At 43.0% G+C, this 19,205-nt stretch overlaps 1 protein-coding gene across 9 annotated transcripts in view; it reads right to left on the reverse strand.

The window, feature by feature from the left end:
• Positions 1 to 19,205, reverse strand: part of LOC102060644 (zinc finger MYM-type protein 4) — a 43,397-nt gene that overhangs the window by 23,070 nt on the left and 1,122 nt on the right. For 3 of the 9 annotated variants that reach the window (XM_074555771.1, XM_074555769.1, XM_074555770.1), the window contains exons 2-7: positions 8,222 to 8,264; positions 7,301 to 7,828; positions 5,716 to 5,783; positions 4,978 to 5,148; positions 1,699 to 1,777; positions 732 to 984 (exon numbers count right to left, since the gene is read on the reverse strand). In XM_074555771.1, the coding sequence (XP_074411872.1) occupies positions 732 to 984; positions 1,699 to 1,777; positions 4,978 to 5,148; positions 5,716 to 5,783; positions 7,301 to 7,828; positions 8,222 to 8,264 (1,142 nt within the window). Of the gene's footprint in view, positions 1 to 731; positions 985 to 1,698; positions 1,778 to 3,738; positions 4,567 to 4,977; positions 5,149 to 5,715; positions 5,784 to 7,300; positions 7,829 to 8,221; positions 8,265 to 19,205 lie in introns of those variants that run through there. The other 6 variants (XM_074555774.1, XM_074555775.1, XM_074555773.1 and 3 more) reach the window with 6 other exon arrangements.

Raw genomic sequence — 19,205 nt, forward strand, 5'->3', positions numbered from 1 at the left:
AAAAGAAAAACAAACACAGAGATAAAGGATTAATGTGGGTTTCATGTCAACTTGGTGTTCTTGCTTATTCTGGAGACTAAACATTCTCCAGGAGAGGGTGCATCCATTTAACTGAAACCTTGAATACATTAACTACCCATGTGTTACCTCATTTTAGGGATTCATAAATCTGTTTTTCTTTAGAAGAAATAATGCATAAAATACTTTTTGAAAAGGTACTCTTGTTATTTATTATAAATATATAATATATATATTATATATATTTATATATATTATAAATATTATATTATATAATATGTTATATAATATATTATAATATATATTATAATATATATTATAAATATATATAATATATTATATATTATAATATATATGTTTATTATAAATATATAATTTTGAGAGTGCAATGACATTTTGAAATGGCAGGCGGATGCTGGACCTTTTGAAACACAGTTTTTCATATTTGGCTCATTTAAATATAAAAAAGAGAAGACACTTTCTGCACCACAGAAAGATTTAAAAGCTATGTGTGTGTAAAACCCAATTAAGGAAATGGAACTGCAAGCAGACAGAGCAATTAACAAAGAACAGCATCAGCCACCAATTTTTGAAGGGAAGCATAAGAGGAGCAGCACTACCAACACAGCAAGGGGCACAAGAACAGAACTGAAGCCTTTCATTATCTGCTTGAATATCAATTATTAGTAGAAGAAATGAAAGCACTGTCCTACTTTGAGCAGCTTGAGCAGGTTTTCTTGGTAGAAGCTGGTGGGCGAGAAGCTGGAATGGTGTATCCAGTGAGGCACAGTGTGGAGCAGAAGAGCTGGGTGGAGCCTTTCCTCTGGTAGGCAGTTTGTCCCTTCTGCAGGATTTTTTTACAGCCAGAACAGGAAACCCGAACAGCTGTGCTTGGAACTGAGGGGAGCATTTTACTCATGCCAGAGGATGCCACAGCAGGCTGGAAACCTGATGACAGCTGTGGAACTAAAAAAAAACCACACAGAGAAAACACAGAGTCAGTGTTCCAGATCCATTACAAAGAGCTAACTGGTGTGCAGGGGCAGGCACAAGCTCAGAGCTTTATTTGGGTTGTCAGAGTCTAGAGGAGAATCAAATAGCAGATGAACTCTCCACAAATAAATGCCCTGTGCTGGTTTTCTCCATAGCAGATTTTTATAACTACTCTGAAGATGGAGAATGAACTTTTAACATCCCTTTTGTGGAATCACAGAAGGGTTTAGGTGGGAAGGGGTTTTAAAGATCATCCCATTCCACCCCCTGGCAGGAGCAGGGACACCTTCCACTATGCCAAGTTGCTCCAAGCCCTCTCCAACCTGGCATTGGGCACTGCCAGGGATCCAGGGACAGCCACAGCTTCTCTGGGCAACCTGTGCCAGGGTTTCCCCACCCTCACAGGAGAACAATATTTTCTAAGATCTAATCTAAATCAGCCCTCCTCCAGCTTAAGACTATTTAACACATTCAGTTAGTTCTCCTATGCATTTCACATTCAATTTTTCTATGCTTCAAAACCACAATTATTTTATAATCATCTCAATTTCATTCTCTCTAAACCAAACTAGTTCTTCATTCCTACTGGGATCAGACACAGCAAATGAAATGCAGAGTGACCTGCAGTATTTGCAAAGGTGACACATTTTACAGATTTAAATGAAATTAGTCTCGCCTATTCCTTACCAAGAGGATTGCCACTGACTGAAAATACAGCACTGATTTTCAGCTCCCCTTCCTGAGATTTTGGCTGTTGGCCGTACTCCTAGAACAAAGGGAAAGGAGAACAAACACACACATGTAATAACAGCTTACATGATTCCATTCCTTCACAATGCTGCACTGAACCTCAGGGAAGAGTGGCTGTCCTAAGCCTGCTCCAAAGGCTGGCTGACAAGTGAGCAGCACAAACAGCTCCTGCTCAGAGCAAACCACACCTGAGGGGGCACAAATGGACAGGTGGGGCTGCTGCTGCATCCCCCTCTGTAGTAAACCCCTCAGGTTTAGCCAGGGCCCCTTGGAGAATAGAATGCTGACACAGCGGCAAAGAAGTTTCCTGTCTCCAGGGACATCCGCCTTGTACCTTATCCCTACAGCCATGTAAGGCAATATTGTGTTAAACCCTACCATTGGTCACTTATGGTCACTCTAACACCTTTGCCATTGGTCAGGATTGGATCCAGGCCAAGGGTATAAAAGTAGCATACTGTACCCCTACTAACTCGGAAGAAGAAGAGCTGAGACCCTTCACGGACCCCTACAATAAAGCCATACTCGTGGAACAGCCAGCGCCTTCTGCTTCTCCTCTCTCTACCGTCTGCTGGAGCCTTAGGCCAAGGGAAAAGCTACCTAGCAAGCAAAGCTGAAATCACAAGAGCTGCCTGATCACTAAGAGCTGAATATCTCTCTGCTTGCTAGGGGCTGTCCCATGGCCTTGGTCTGAGAGCGAGCTGGCTTCTGGCACCCAGTGCCCTTGGGGGCTGAGCTCTGGAGCTGGAACAGCTTGCATAGGATAAGACCAAGCAAGGCTCATTTACCCCTCTGCAGCTGCACTCCAAGACACCTCAGAATTCAGTAAAACTTAAGGAAATCTCTGCTTTCCATTCCAACTTTCCAGCTAGAAGTGCCCCTGTTCTGGGAAAGAAGTTTTATCTTCACATAAAGGAGGATAGCAAGGAAATAGAGCTGGGATCTTGCAGGGGAGAGTTCTGTTTTAACCAGGAGTTAAAACCTTGGAGCAGCCTAAGGTGAAGCTTTACAGCAAACCAAGGCTGGACCATGACAGTCCCAGCTCCAGCATGAAGGGAATCACCTCACATTTGGTAGAGGATGAGAAAATCCCTGGCCAGCTGCTGCTGGAATAGCTGACATGCTCTAAATGACTGGCTGAGTTCACACTGCCAGCACTTCCTGCCCCTGCTCTCCCCAGAAATGTGAGCCAGAAAGCAGCTTGGAACATTCCACATGGAAATCTCAATAGACTGAACAACATCATCTCTTGGAACTCCAGAGATGATAAGATTTAGCCTACTCCCAGTGGTTTGGGAGCAGTGTGGCATGATGTCATGTTATGACTGAGCTAAATTCACAGTTGCTGCCTGGCTGCCAGGGAAACCAACTCAGAATCACTAAGCAAAAGGAAGCTCTCCCTTCCCTGTGGCACTGAGATGCTCCCCCAGCTTCTGCCAGCTCCCAAAATCCCACAACAACCTCCACTGAGCACTCCTTCCTCTCAGTCCTGTGGGAAAAACTGGAATTTCTATACTAGACAAGCAAATGATTTCTCAACATGTTTCCCAGGAGACAGGCAGTGGTATTCCTTGAGCATGTGAACCATCAGACTGAAACAATCAAATCTCAGGTTGAGAAGCTCAAAGCTGGGTATGGGCATGCTGTGATGAGATTCTTAAGCATCATTTTTATTATTATTATTATTATTTAAAAATTAATCATTTGCAGACATACAGGTTTTTAAGCACTTTAACTGTAATTGTATCATTAGTCAAGAGTAGGAAAAGAAATGGAGGCAAATCCTGACATCAACTGTGCATGATCAAGCAGTTTCACAGCAGCTTAACAGTGCTGAAAGCCAAAAACCTTCAGCTCCAACTATTGGTTACAGCAAGAAATGCTCTTATCTTTCAGGAAATATTAAAAAAAATCCATTAAATCCCCCCCATAATAATTCCAATCTAAAGCAAAACAAAATGAACTCAGTTCTCCTACTTTTCCAGTATCAGGCAGAGTTGATAATCACAGGATTTTACTCCAGGAAGGAATTTTTTGAACCATACGATATTTGACATTTAAATTCTTCAAGTCTTCATTTTTATTTATTAATATGATCTTTGATAACCACAGACATCTCGCCTTGCATTCCACACAAATCCACACAGCAGATGCCATCTTGGGAGGACAAAAGAAGAGACAGATTTAACTAATCTACACGTGGTTTGACATTCTACAGGTGCAAGGAAAAATAAACCCAAACAATCCCACAGAGACTGAACAAATCAGAAGGACAGTAAAATCTGAAGGTGCAAATATTTTACTTATTCAATTGAGAGTATTTATGGGAAAAGAAGAAAAAGTGCTGGGAAGACAGGCCCAGAGAGCAGAGGAGCTTCAGCAGAAGGACAGAGACTGATGCTATAAACTAACACCTGCACAGAACACCAACACTCACATGTTGGTACAGAGGGATGCATCATTTTGGGAAGTTTTGCACACTTTTAACAAATAAAATCTGATATAAACCCAGATATGAGCAGTGAGGAGCCAGGAATTCAGCACAGCTCGTTCCCCTGGTGTCACACAGCAAACCAGAGGCACAGGTTTTGGCTGGAGCTCAGCAATCCCGGCCCCAGCACTGCTCAATCCACAGGTCAGAAATTCTCCAGGTTGCAATTACTGAGTTTTACCTCTATCATCACAAAAAGTGTCAGTCTTGAATGAGAAAGTCACTTCAACACATACTTCAATTGACTTCACTGGTGTGTAAGTACTTAAATATTTTGCTAAGTCCTTTAAGTGCTAATTTAAAACAAGAATTACTATGCTTGCAAAGGCAGCTTTTAAGAAGGAAGTAGCAGCACTAGCTGCTTTAATTAATATCTCTAATTATGAGCACTCATAAATTATTTAACAAAATGTGATTTACAGTTTATTTCCTAGTTAGATAAAGTGTCTACGTAGCCACAGATTTAGTTACAGAAGTTTTAGAGCACTTGGCTTTGTTTCTTACTGAAAAGAAAAACATTTTCAGAGACAAGGTAACAAGACATCAAAAAGTTGAGGGGGAAGGTGGGTAATTTTTTTATAGTAGTGTAAGAGGGAAAAATCCTTCTACTAAACTATGTTCTTCAAGTTAAATTTCGGTCAATAAACCAAATAAATGGCTGAATTTTTGTTCAGCTTAAGCGGTCAGCTGTCAGACCAAAATGAGAAATGCAATGGGAAACTTACCTCAGAATTACCAGGTTCATCTTTAATTTTGTCTAATAGTCCCTGCTGTGGGGCCATAGCTTTAGCATATTCGTCATCCAAAGGCTCCTTCTTAATTCTAATATTTGGTGCAAAGGAATTCCCCAGCTCTTGTCCAATAGATTCCTTACTAGAAAATAGGTAGCTAGACTCCTGAAACAATAATATGAAAAAGAATTCACCCTCCTGCATCTGCCATGAGGAGTTGGGCTGCTGCCAAGGGGAGTTTGTGCTGCAGACCAAGAGATTTGGGTCCTGCCAAGGTGGGAGAAATGCTGGGCAGCAGCTGCTGCCTCAACCTCCCTGCAGCCCCCTCTCTCATCCCACCCCCAAGGCTTTGCACTCCTCTGGGCAAAGCAGAAAACACCCAGCTCTGTAAGTTGGTGGTTTGGGAGTGTCTCCTGTGGATACAGCTCTTCCCTGGCTCATGTGGAAAAAAAGCAGCAGGTCAGGTGGATGCATCCAGCTGTAGGTTCGGCTCACCGGTCACTCCAACCATGCTGAACAAGAAAAGTGGCTACCAAAAGAATCCTCAATCCATAGAGAGGCTCAGGAAATTTTTACAAAATTATATGTACTGTTTAAGCAGCAAAGATGTCTAAGAGTCAGAAGATCAGTTTCCTTAACACTCAAATTTACACTCAAATACAAAATACGTATTTTGAATTATTCCAGCATATTGCTGCACTTGCAAAAGTGGTTGAAAGATCTATAGCTTACCCTGAAGTTAGTTTCTGGAGTTTGTGGCGCTAACTGCGTCCGTAATGTTTCTTCTACTTGATTATGAACTGAGGAAAACATATACATTAAATAGAAATGAATACAGGTTCCAATGCATTTCCTTTAAAACTATCAGAGTCTCATCCTGCTCCCCAACCCCATGGCTGACAGCACCTCACCACTATTCAACTACTCCCTTTCTCCTCCCTGTAGCAAATGTGGTAATCCCTAAAGAGAATTGGCTCTTTTTTAATTATTCTATTGGATCATCATTTTCCCATTCCAGCAAAATAGTTGCAAGCTTCCGATGCAAATTCTTCATTCAGAATTTTCCACACCTCAGCAGGTTCTGAACTCCCCTGTTTTGACATTTAAATCACAAAATACTTTTCAGAGCAACATCTTCCAGCATTTTCTTTGCTGTTCTGTTCTTTTGCCTTTTCCCCTCTTCTCAGGAAATAGCATCTTCTGCTTTTTTAGAATATATCATTTAAAAACTTTGGATTTGCCTAGATATTGGATATTTCCACGAGCATTCATCATTCTGGTTTCAACTACTGACTACTTTACCTAATCTTTTAACTGTGTGTGTTTACAACTTTCTGAAATACATCTTATGTACAGAAACATTCTTCCCTTGACTTCAAACTGAAGTTACAAGTAGAGATACATCTGTAACTTTATTTTTAAAGATCTCTTTATTGCTTCTCTATCATTGGTGCCACCTGGAAGCACTGATTTGAAGATGCTGTTGCTGAACATTTAAAGTTTAAACCTCAGAACTAGAAGCTGTGAATGTGAACAAGCAGTGCCTCACGTGCTGGCTCACCCTCCCTGTGCTGAATAAGATTAAACCATGTGTTCCTGCTTGGTTATTCTTAACTCCTTCATTCACTGCTCTGCTGTAACTTTCAGAGCTTGGGAAGACAAAAATAAATGTGTGGGCAGCAAGATTATGGAGACTGTCAAATGAGAAAGGGATTTTAGGCATCTTTGGTTCTTTCCATGTTGGCTGGATGAAGTCCAAGACACAAGTATTGGAGGAAGAAGGGGAGCAGCCTCCCAGGAAAAGCAGATTTCAATGTTCTGGCTTACACTAACTCCTTTCTAGCAAGCCTTTCCCTGATACTATCAAATCCACACTGCTTTAAATGCCTAGGCACTAGTGAACAATTGGTGTTATGCTCAAAAAAATCTTTACTGGCCACCAACTTAACCTAAACTTCATCACCTTTTCTTTTAAGAAGCTCCATGGTCTATAAAAACCAGTGAGAAAAACCAAAAGGAAGCTTGAATTGTCACCCAGCTTGGTTTAGGAAACCACAACAACAAAGGTTGTGTTGAGGCTCTGTAACAAGCTGAGGAGGATGAGACCTCCCTGACACTGCCAAGCCCTTTGCAAATCCTCCTCCTAACACTGAGTTCATTGGATTTCAGGATTCTTCATAAAATGCTCCCCCTACACACAGCTCTGCCTGCTCTCTCCAACAAGGTGATGTTTTTAATAATTAGCCCTACTGCTGATTTCTCTCTAATTCTTTCTTCCTCTTTGCTGGGCAGCCAGCTCTATGATGGCAACAGTTACCTGCTTTGTCAAGAAAACTGCTTTTCAATCTAGAATCCATATCTTTAGGGATTTTTTCCAACCGTTTTTCACGTTCTTGAAAATGTCCTTCTCTATTCTTGTCCTTGGCTGAAAAAGTCTCTTTGCCATTATCTCGTGTTCTGCTAAAATCTTTTCGAAGTGATTTAAATACAGGGCCCTGCTCAAAGGGGGAAGTGAGATCCTTCTGGGTTGCATTCTGAACCTGAATTTCTTTTTCACTGTCCAGTTCATGATCTGGAACTCTCTTGCCCTCTTGCAGATGATCTTCATCATGAATTGCTGAAGAAAGAGTGTCTTTTGGAGTGAAATTCTGCTCATCTTCGTTGTCACTCCCAACAACAGGTATGCCTGCAAGATCCCCAGAGTTCAGAAAATAATCATGATCATCACCCTGCAGTGAATTCTCAGCTCCTGCTCGGTTGGGTGCTCCGTAGGACAAGCTGTCCAGGGCAGGTGCTAAGTTGTGCTCAGCATCCTCAGACATCTCTGCATCCAGAATTTCACCACCTAGGGAGAAAAACATCCCAGTGAACTGTCAGAAAATTGACCAATTTCATGCGTAATGAAGGTGTGAATGTCCTAATCTGGCTGATGTTGCAATTCCTTGAATATTCTCAGCCTTTTCATGTCAACATTAATGTGAAAACATTGCTGACATAGAAAGGGTTCAGTTGCCCTCACCACTCTGAAGCAGAAGCTGAACTGAGTAAAACCAACCAAAGAAAGAAAAACTATTAATTTCCATTCACCTCACTTGGAGCACTTGTGGAGAAACAAATGCAGGAGGGAATGAGCAGGAAGGGCTGGGATGAGGGCAAGACAGCCTCGTTCAGCAGCAATGACACTTCCAAGAAAGGCTTTGTGAAACTATGACATTAGAGAATAAATAGAAATACTTACATTTTTCTGTAATATCAAATACCGCATCAGATTTATCTTCAAACTGTAAAAAAGGAAAGCACTGTGTCATTATCTTGGTCAGCTGCCCATGTACTTTGCTAAAAAGCATCTGATCAAAACCAAGCTGAAGGATCACAATTCCTCCTCTTCCTTCCTTCCTTGCCTCAAGCAAATTTTTATGAATTAAGACTGAGAAGCCACACTCACCCTAATGAGCTCAGAATGCACAGAAAAGGCACACAAGGAAAATTTAGAAATAGTGTTGCTTCCCAGAGGAGAGAGGAAAGGGAATGTCAATTTTCTCTACCACCTGGGATAGCAGTACCAGGTCAAGGCCACAGATGCTGCCCTGATACTCCACAAACCTTCATTCCTTCTGAATAGAAATAAAACCCAGGAGCTTGGGCAGCTCCCACTGCAAAGGCCCAAGGGTTTCACCTCTCTTAGAGGGAATTTTCCCCTTTCCAGGAACAGGGAAATGCAATGTTTAACTTCCCAACACAGAGAGTGTCAGTGTGAGCATAAGCACAGAAGACCCAGATGCTGAGTGCTGCACAAACATCTGGCTGCATGAAACTTCCTCTGACAGATGTTGAAGTTGTTGGCATCTTGGATGGTGCCTGGAGAAGAATAATTAAAGTTTCCTTCAGAATGTCCAACTCATTAGCAGCCTTCTTTTCTGCCCAAGAGATAACAGTAATTCATTTAAGCCCTCTCTCCTTTCCCTACACTTCTTCCCTGCTAGATCCTGCTCACACTGCAATTCTTAAGCCATCTTAGGGAAAGTAATGGGATTTGAGAGCAAAGGGATGAGCCCTAATTTCATTTAACTTGAGTGATTTAGTTGATAAATCCTGTATTTCTCAGGAGCTATCAGTTTGGTAGCAGGCAGCTCTAGGAAAGGATGACAACAGACTGTCCCAGAGGTCATTTGATGGCAAAATGTCCCTTCCCAACACCTCTGCAAAGACAAAGCAGCTCCTTCAGCTTAACTGGACACACATGGAATAGTGAGGGCATGTCCATCAAGTCACTTGGATACCTCAGCAGAACTTTCTGGTTTCTCTGAGCAGACACTTGAGGCTGGAAAAGTAAAAGAGAACCAAACCAAAACAAAAAAAAGGATACAGTTCCACAAGGCTGATGCAAGTCTTCTCCATGGAATTATCTAGAGGGAAAGAGTAAGGAAACAGCTCCCAGGAAGGTTTGCAAGGCCTGAGCTCTGTTCCTGCTGTAATGATCTCAGGAGTGGCTGCAAGATGGAAGTTTAATGTTGATCTAGGAGCCCATTAACATGACTGTTAATTTACAGGAGTAAAATTAATCCCCATAAATACTGGATATAGCAAGTGCTCATAGAAACTGCTGAGGACAGGGACAGCAGGGCTGGGAGAAGAAGAGAAGAACATGGAGAGGAACTTGTTGCCATTTGATAATAATATCAGAGCATGAAGTTTTTGGAGGCAAAACAACAGCCCAGGTCCTTGACTCTACACTGAACTTTTCTCGGTCCTTTTTTGCTTCCTGTCAGGAATTCTCTATCTTCTCCAACAGATTTTGATGGTGGGATGAAGGGAATTTTCAGCTGAGATAAGCTCATCCTTTTCTCATGGTAGATTTGTATCAAAGGAGTTCTTTAATCTTTCGAGACCCAAAGTACCTGGGGGAAAATATTCCAGGTCCTCCACAACCCTGGCTGCCTTACACACCCAAACCCGAAATATTCCTTCTCCTCTTCTGGTGCTTACAAATCTTTTGCCAACAGCTGAAAACCCCAGGAATGCTTGTATCACCAAGGGATAAATTTTGCAGTGTGAATCTCTCTCACTGTTTCATTCAAAGAAACACTAACAGCACCTGCAAGAGAGTGAGGGACTCCCAGAAACATTCTGGAGAAGCTGGAAAACATTTACAATCTACCTGGAAGGAACCCAAACACAAGGTCATCCTAGGGAAAAAACAACCCTGTTTTTTTCTTCACTCATTATTTTGTGAGGATAGGAAGAGATTCTTCATCTTCTTTCAAAATGTTTTTAGGTACAGAGGAAGATCTGTGTCCGTGGTCAAAAGCTTTCCCTGAAAATATTTATAAACCTATTTATAAACCTATAAATTGATAAAATTCAATGGTTTAGGCTATGGCTTTAGGAACTCCAGCATCTGACAATACCAGCAGCTTTATCTAAGCCACCATCTAGTTTGTGACTGTGAACAGCATCAGAACTCCCACATAGTGTAAATTTAAAGGGAGAAAACCAGGGAAAGTTGGGATGATTGTGTGTGTGTACACATATGTATCTACATACACATAAATATATATATATATATATCCCAAACAAAATACTCATTCTATAAGTCTATAACTGGATTGTCCCTGAATTTAGAGCTTATGTATTTTTTTTCATCATCAATGTGGGGTATTCTCTCAGTTACACACTTCTATGTCACTGAGATGTCATTAAATAAGACATTAAATATTCTTATTTAATGGCACCTCAGGAGGAAATTTTGTGTATCACCAGTTACAAAAATGTGACACTTTAATAAATCATGTACATTAGCTTTGAACTGGATTATGGTCTTGTATCACACAGAAATGTGAACAATAATGCCCAAATTACTATTTCTACATTATTCTATTACAGTTCTGCAAGGCAATTCCTTCTCTCCAGTCCTCATGCTTCCTCCTTTCATCACTGTTAATTCCTTTTATTTCTTCTGCTCAGATTTTTTAAGATTTAGTGAGAAATGGAACAAAAGTACTTGAGGGGCAAACCTGGAACTGATGGCATTTCCTCTGCCAGATCTAAGGAGAAAGGCACCTCAACACCTCACATATCTTTGATAAAAGACTTTCCTACAAAAGTCTCAGGAACAGAGTTTTCTGTTCAAATACTGAGGCTTCAACTCTTCAACTCAGTCCTCAAAACACACTGGTATTTGTAAAACAAAACTCAATAATCCAATATTCCAAACCACCTTCATTAAGTCATCTCGGCAAATATTTGCCAGAGAATAATAATTCTTAGTGGTTTTAATCATTGAACTCCATGAGGGTTTAATACAGAACAGTTGAAGTTTGGTATTAGTGAAATTCAATGTTTTAGGCTGTATTTTTTAGTGACTGCCTCATTAGCTAGGACTGCACACAAAGTGGTGCTCTGCCTACTCAGGCTGTAAAAAACAAATAAATGAATGAATGAAATGAAACAAGAATGCAGAAATGGTGACAAAACAATGAGGTATTTCTGAAAGCAATGTGACTTGCTTAAAAGTAACTGTAAAAAAAGACAGCTTTGCTTTTATAAACCAAATAAAATTCCACCAGATATGTCCCTGGTTTTTAATAGATGTACATTGAGGGAGCAGTGTCACAGCCTCAGCACTAAACTGCCTTTGCTGGGAGTGGAGGACAGAAGGACACACATTTACACTTCAATACAACATGCTAATTTGAAATAACTAAAAAGCTGATCCATACCTTCATGATGTTCAACATAGCCATGTCATCCATAAATCAAACAATTCATAGATTATTTTTGTGCAGTATAAAGAGAGAAGCTCCCTATGGCTACAGTATTGCTTTGTATACAAAAGAGAGAATTCCATTAAGAAATAAACAAACAGTGTATCTACTTTACACACACAGAATGTCTTTCTAGCAAGCTTCTGAAGTTTGATCCTAGATTTTAACATACCCATAAGCAAACTGTGGAAAGGAAGCAGATGTTAAGAGAACTGCAATTAAAAGTAGTCAGAAATGATTCTCAGCTTGCCTGCAGTTTCCTTGTCCCTCTATGCACACAGCATAACCCCCACTCCAGGACTCATTCAATTGAGAAGACATGAAAAAAAAATAAAATAAAAAAGGAATTGAAATTTCCATCGCTGTTCTTGAGGGAGGTGGGGTGAGCTGAGGAAGCATCGCCTGAACTTTTCCACGTGGCAGGGATGGGAGGCAGGGATAGAGGTAGGGATGGGAGGCAGGGATGGCAGGCAGAGATAGCAGGCAGGGATGGCAGGGAGGGATGGCAGGGAGGGATGGAGGCAGGGATGGCAGGCAGGGATGGAGGCAGAGATAGCAGAGAGGGAAGGCAGGAAGGGATGGGAGGAAGGGATGGAGGCAGGGATGGCAGGCAGGGATGGCAGGGAGGGATGGAGGCAGGGATGGAGGAAGGGATGGGAGGAAGGGATGGGAGGAAGGGATGGGAGGAAGGGATGGAGGCAGGGATGGGAGGCAGGGATGGGAGGCAGGGATGCCAGGAAGGGATGGAGGCAGGGATGGAGGAAGGGATGGGAGGAAGGGATGGGAGGAAGGGATGGGAGGAAGGGATGGAGGCAGGGATGGGAGGCAGGGATGGCAGGAAGGGATGGCAGGAAGGGATGGAGGCAGGGATGGAGGCAGAGATAGCAGGCAGGGATGGCAGGCAGGGATGGCAGGCAGGGATGGAGGCAGGGATGGAGGCAGAGATAGCAGGCAGGGATGGGAGGAAGGGATGGAGGCAGGGATGGGAGGCAGGGATGGCAGGAAGGGATGGCAGGAAGGGATGGAGGCAGGGATGGAGGCAGAGATAGCAGGCAGGGATGGGAGGCAGGGATAGCAGGCAGGGATGGCAGGAAGGGATGGAGGCAGGGATGGGAGGCAGGGATGGAGGCAGGGATGGCAGGAAGGGATGGAGGCAGGGATACCAGGCAAGGATGCCAGGCAGGGATGGCAGGAAGGGATGGAGGCAGGGACGGCAGAGAGGGATGCCAGGAAGGGATGGAGGCAGGGATGAGAGGCAGGGATGGCAGAGAGGGATGGAGGCAGAGATAGCAGGCAGAGATAGCAGGCAGGGATGGCAGGAAGGGATGGAGGCAGGAATGGGAGGCAGGGATGGCAGAGAGGGATGGCAGGAAGGGATGGAGGCAGGGATGGAGGCAGGGATACCACGCAGGGAGCAGCCAACCACGCTGCACCTCTAGCACCGCCAAACTCCGCAGAATTCCCCAGCAGGTCCTGCCGGAGCCGCCTCCCCCCAAAGCACGGCCAGCCCTAAGGGATCGGTACCTTCGGAGCACCTGGGGAGGGCAGAGCCGGGGTAACAAAGAGCCGGGCTGCTGCACACACCTGCCACAGGAAAGGAAAGGCTGCGGCAGGAAGAGAACCTGCCGGGGTCACAGCCATAGAGCCGAGAGCGGCCCGGCCGGCACAGCCCCCCCTGGCCGGCTCCGGGACCCCGGCACGGCGGGGACAGCGCGGGGACAGCGCGGGGACAGTGCGGGGACAGCGAGGGGACAGTGCGGGGACAGCGAGGGGACAGCGAGGGGACAGCGCGGGGACAGCGCGGGGACAGCGAGGGGACAGCGCGGGGACAGCGCGGGGACAGTGCGGGGACAGCGAGGGGACAGTGCGGGGACAGCGAGGGGACAGCGAGGGGACAGCGCGGGGACAGCGAGGGGACAGCGCGGGGACAGCGCCACCCCTGCCCGGGGACAGGCTCCGAACCCCTCTGGGGACAGCGACAGAGCGAGCTCGGCACGGTGCGTGCTCTGAGGCTTCCCTGAGCCACGCGAACACTTGGAGAGATTGTTCCTAATCCAGGCTGAGGGTGATGCACTGGAGATGGCGATGGGAGTTCTTAAAGGGAAACCCCAAATGTAAAACAGCAGGAATTTCCCAGCTGCTTGTGGCTCCCTACATTCTGTTCAAGAAATATAGTTTTACCTTCCATCTCACACATTTTCAATTTTAAAGTATCAGGACAGAAGATTTAGGCAATACAATGATTGGAGTTTTTAAAGGCAAATCCCAAATGTAAAACAGCAGGAATTTCCCAGCTGCTCGTGGCTCCCTACATTCTGTTCAAGAAATACAGTTTTACCTTCCATCTCACTTATACATCTTCAATTTTAAAGTATCAGGACAAAAGATTTAGGTAATACAGTGGAGATGGTGATGGGAGTTTTAAAAGGGAAATCCCAAATGTAAAAAAGCAGGAATTTCCCAGCTGCCTGTGGCTCCCTACATTCTGTTCAAGAAATAGTTTTACCTTCCATCTCACAAACCTCCATTTTTTAAGTGTCAGGACAGAAGATTTAGGTAATACAGTGATTGGAGTTTTTAAAGGCAAATCCCAAATGTAAAACAGCAGGAATTTCCCAACTGCTTGTGGCTCCCTACATTCTGTTCAAGAAATACAGTTTTACCTTCCATCTCATTTACACATCTTCAATTTTTAAGTGTCAGGACAGAAGATTTAGGCATGTGCTGCTCCCCTTTCATTTCTGCATTTTATGAATTCTGGATTATTCACCAGAAACCACAGGGAGCAGTTCAGCATAGAGTATTACCATCCCTTTCTGCCACCAGGTTTTTCTGATATTCCTGAGCTTTTGGAATATTCACAGGCCAATTCCAAACAAATTTATAGTTTCCATCCCCACCCAGCACACACACAGAACCTGCATATTGTTACCAACATGCATAGGGCCAAAAAGAACTTGTCAAACACACAGAAGTTGCAGAGAGCCTTATTTTTTCTGGAATATTGGTGGGTTTCATCTATACCTACAAAAACCATAGGATGATCCAAGCCTTTCTCCCATTCACACACAAAATCATGGATTTGAGAAGGAAGCAGCTCCACATGTGATGGTTTCACTTGGCAATCACAAGGTCCCAGTTTGGTTTGGGTTGGAAAGGACCTTAAAGATCATTTTGTTGCAAACAACACCTCCCACTATCCCAGGCTGCCCCAAGCCCCATCCAACCTGGCCTTGGACATTTCCAGGAATGGGGACAGCCACAGTTTCCCTGGGCACCTGTGCCAGGGATTCACTGCCCTCAAAGGGAAGAATTTCTCCCTAATATTTGTTATTAACAACAAATTTCCTTGCAATGGTCATTGCAAAGATATCAGATTTGGATGTGCTTTGGGTTTTTCAATTTAGAAACAGACACAAACCACACAGCAAGCAATCAAACCAAGACATCCACAAGAATGACTTTGTTTCCAAACAAAGAATTTCTTCCCTCAAAACTTCACCCCTGGCTCTGTGCTGAACTTCTCTGCTGCTGGTAAGACACAAACGACCACTAATGCTGAGATTTTGGTTACACTGAGGCTGTAAATGAGGGGAAATCAAAAGAATTCCAGTTTCTCTCAGCATGAGGAAGGAGAGCTAAATGGGAATTCCAAAAGATAAAAATCTCCAATATCAGAGCAGGGTCTGTGTCACAATATGTGTGTTTATGCTGTGATGCTCAGCAGTTACTGACTCCAAACCAAGTGTTTCAGTTCAGTCACATATTTCAGCTTATTCCACAAGCACAGCACTGTCCAGATCACAAATGTGTGCTTTTGGGCAAAGCTTTCAAAAGTATGGCTGGTGAGAAAGTTCTGCTCTGCAAAGCATGGAATCCCCTTAATTCCATGGAGCTCATCCAGAGAGAGCCATCACTGTGTCCTTCAGGGAAAACCAATCCATGAAATACAACCAAGAAATGCCAAAAGTGACAATCCAGGCTGGAGCAGCAGCACCAGAACCTCAGGAAGATCACTCAATGTTTCATCCAGAAAGATGATTAATTATGTTAGTAATTAGTTGCTACTAGTTATGTTACTAATAGGAGAAAAAATAAACCAACCCACTGTAAATTAAGTTTATAAAGAGAGTGAACTGTTTGAACCTGAAGTTGTCTGCAAACAGCACCATATAAAGATGAATTTCAATGCAGATGAAATCTTTTTCATGTTCTTTCAAGTAATATCAAGACTTGCAGAAATACACAAAGAAGTTATTAAAAAGATAATAATAATAAAAAGGAAGTACTCCAAAATGCCTCCTGTGGGAATAACTCTGTATAGTTGTGCTAATTCTGTTTTGAGTTTTTCTCACCTAAATTTAGACAACTAAACATTAGTTTATTAGGCTAATGATTCAGATTTCCTCTCTTTCCAAAGGAAATGAAAGAATTCTGGCAGCAGCAATTTATCCTGCCCTGGGACTGTGGACCAACTATCAAAAGGGAAAAGGACCAAGTGTAGAATTAAAGTCTTGGCTTTGTCACCAAAAATCTGATGTATTAAACTTTGGTTATCACAACAATTACTCATCACACTTTTTTTTACTAAAAAGCTCAAAGACATTAGACACAATGCACTTTTAAACTAGAGGTAACCCCTATAATACTTCCAGCTACTCTTAAAATTAAACAAATTTGGACACAAAGAGCTGACTTAACTTTTTGTATTTTACACAACTTAACCTAAATGCCTGGGATCCATTTTGCTCATTTTTGGAAAGACAATTCCAAGATTTTGACATTAAAACATCCTTTGAGAGGTGCACAATCCTTGGCAGAAAAACATTTTCATCATCTTTCTACCATTCTGGAGTAATTCAGCACCAAAACTTTCTAAATAAGATGCTCTCCTTCAATTTTTAATTACAGTCATGCAAAATTAAAAATCTTTTGCAAACATCTGTTTTATTAATGTGGACAGCCAAGTGTTCACCTGTTCACACCACATTCATTTCCAACAGTCCAAGTGTCAAATTTCAGTACAGCCCAAACTGTCTGGCCTGGTCCAAGGAGTTATCAACAACTGTTGTAAATAAATGAACATTCCAGTCAAAACAATCAACTGTTCAAAACAATTATATTATACACAAATTAAAGTTGAATTGCCAAATTTTTTTTGTAAACTACTAAAAAACATACTAGCAGATATCTTTCAAGTTGATTTTATGTAGTAAATGTTTTCTTAGCATACACAACAGTTTGATTTGGGGCAGAAATTAACCTGCTCTAAAACAATTTAGACATAAAACTTTACCAAAACCTATTAAAAATCAAATTAGATAAACTTCTGTCAGTCTTAGATTGGCAAAAATTTTATCCTTTAGTTTGTTGAGTTAAAAGATGGTGACTGCTTATCCATGGGATTTGCAACATGCCAGTTCCAGTGGATGTGCTTCTGGAATAATTGCAGAGATTCTAATACTGCAAAGAACAATTCTGAAAACACCACCAACTGCTAAGCTCCTGTCTGAAGAAATCATTAAATCACTCTTGATTTTTCTCCACACAAAGGAAAATAATTTTTACAAGAAATGCTTGTTCTGCCTTAGGCACAAGACTTGGGAGAACCCAAACCCACGACCTCCTGCAGAATGGGAACTGGGCCACTGTGGGAAGAGAACTGGGAAATTAAGGTCTTCCATGACCTCATTAATTATTAGGAGATCTCTGTGTGCTGATTTACAGTTTGCTCACTCCTCACAGGCTCCATCAGCCTTTGGAGCAGCCCAGGATTCACCTCTCCCCACGTTCCTCAAGAGCATCTTGTGGCAAAAGCAGCTTTGGGATGATGCCTCACAGACAAGTTGGGTTTCCTCTTTCCCAATTTACTTGCCCAGGGCAGCACCACTTCCCTGGATCATTCCTGACTTTTACTGAAGCCCTGTGCTTCAGCAGGAGCAGAGAACATTGTCAATGCCAACAGCATGAGGAGCTTTCCAGAACCTGCAGGGACACGTGCAGCAGGAACTGATGGAGACTTCCACACTTGGCACCCAGGGAATAATTAACCAACAGAGACAGAAATGATTTTTCCCAAGACCAATGAAGATGAGATTGAGCAGATGATGAATTTGTTATTTCTCAGTGGGTAAGTGTCAAGCTTGGGAAGGAAAAAGGCAACATTCTCTTTTTCTGTAGGTAACACCAAGTGACTCTGCAGATAAAAGGAGCACGTCAAGGCAATGAGTGCAAAGAAACCAGAGACACCAGCACAGACTGCACAACCTCTGAGCAAGCTGCTCCAACACCTGGCTGTCCTCATGGTGCACAAGTGTTTCCTTATGTCCACCAACATTTCAGTCACTGGCAATGAAGTTTAATTCAAGATTTCTCAAGTTACTGCCCTACATGCAGCCATTTCCCTTCACACTTCTTGCAGCTAGCCAATATCAATTCCCCCAAAGACCTGCACATTTATGTACTCTGGGAGCAATTCCACGAAATTCCTGGAGCCTGTAAAGTGAAGTGTTTGAAAGACACAGGTTTAAGAAACTCAGAGATGATTTTCACTCCCTAACTGCAGAGTAGTCAAACATCTACACAACTCACTCAAGTGAGACCCTCATGCTCTCTTTGGTAACAATTGGTTTTCTCTTTGGTAACAATTAGTTTCAATGTTAATCAACAATTACTTTCACAAGTTTCGAGTTCCCTGATACAAATTCAGCAATTAAACTTCTCTCCCATGCCCCAGTGGAAAAGTTGAGCCTCTGCTCTTGTTTTTCCCAAAGCTGGAGAATGAATGGGGAAACTTCTTCATCTTTGGGGAAAGGGAATTGGACAGCTCAGTCTTGTAGTGGACTGTTGACTCTTCCACTCAAGCAGAAACACAACTGAAACCTCATTCCTGGCAAAAAGCTTTCAACTAAATACTACATGTGTGAAGGAAAGAGGACTGGACTCGTGGCAAGATTATTTTCAGCACTGCTTAAAACATTCACCCACATTTCCTTCACAACTACAAAGTGTTGGCCACAAAGAACCTTCCACTGGTTTAAGAGATGAAGCAGTTCTTCAAGTAAAGTTGGGTTTGATCACCTTGGAGGTGTTTTCTACCCTTCACGACTCTGATACCAAACAGATGAGAACGGACAGTGTGCTTACAGACCAAGAGGTGACAACAATGGCCCAAGCTGTGACAACAAAGCACCAAGAGCTGGGATGTCCATGGCTAAAGGCACTGACTGGCACAAGGGCTACAGGCAAGTCCTGGAAGGGGCATGGCCAACATGAGCAACACAAGGGCTACAGCCAAACCCTGGCATGGCCAACACGGCTCACACAAGGGCTACAGCCAAACCCTGGCATGGCCAACACGGCTCACACAAGGGCTACAGCCAAACCCTGGCATGGCCAACACGGCTCACACAAGGGCTACAGCCAAACCCTGGCATGGCCAACACGAGCAACACAGGG

The sequence above is a fragment of the Zonotrichia albicollis genome, chromosome 20 (genome assembly GCF_047830755.1).
Source record: "Zonotrichia albicollis isolate bZonAlb1 chromosome 20, bZonAlb1.hap1, whole genome shotgun sequence".
NCBI classification, from domain to species: domain Eukaryota; kingdom Metazoa; phylum Chordata; class Aves; order Passeriformes; family Passerellidae; genus Zonotrichia; species Zonotrichia albicollis.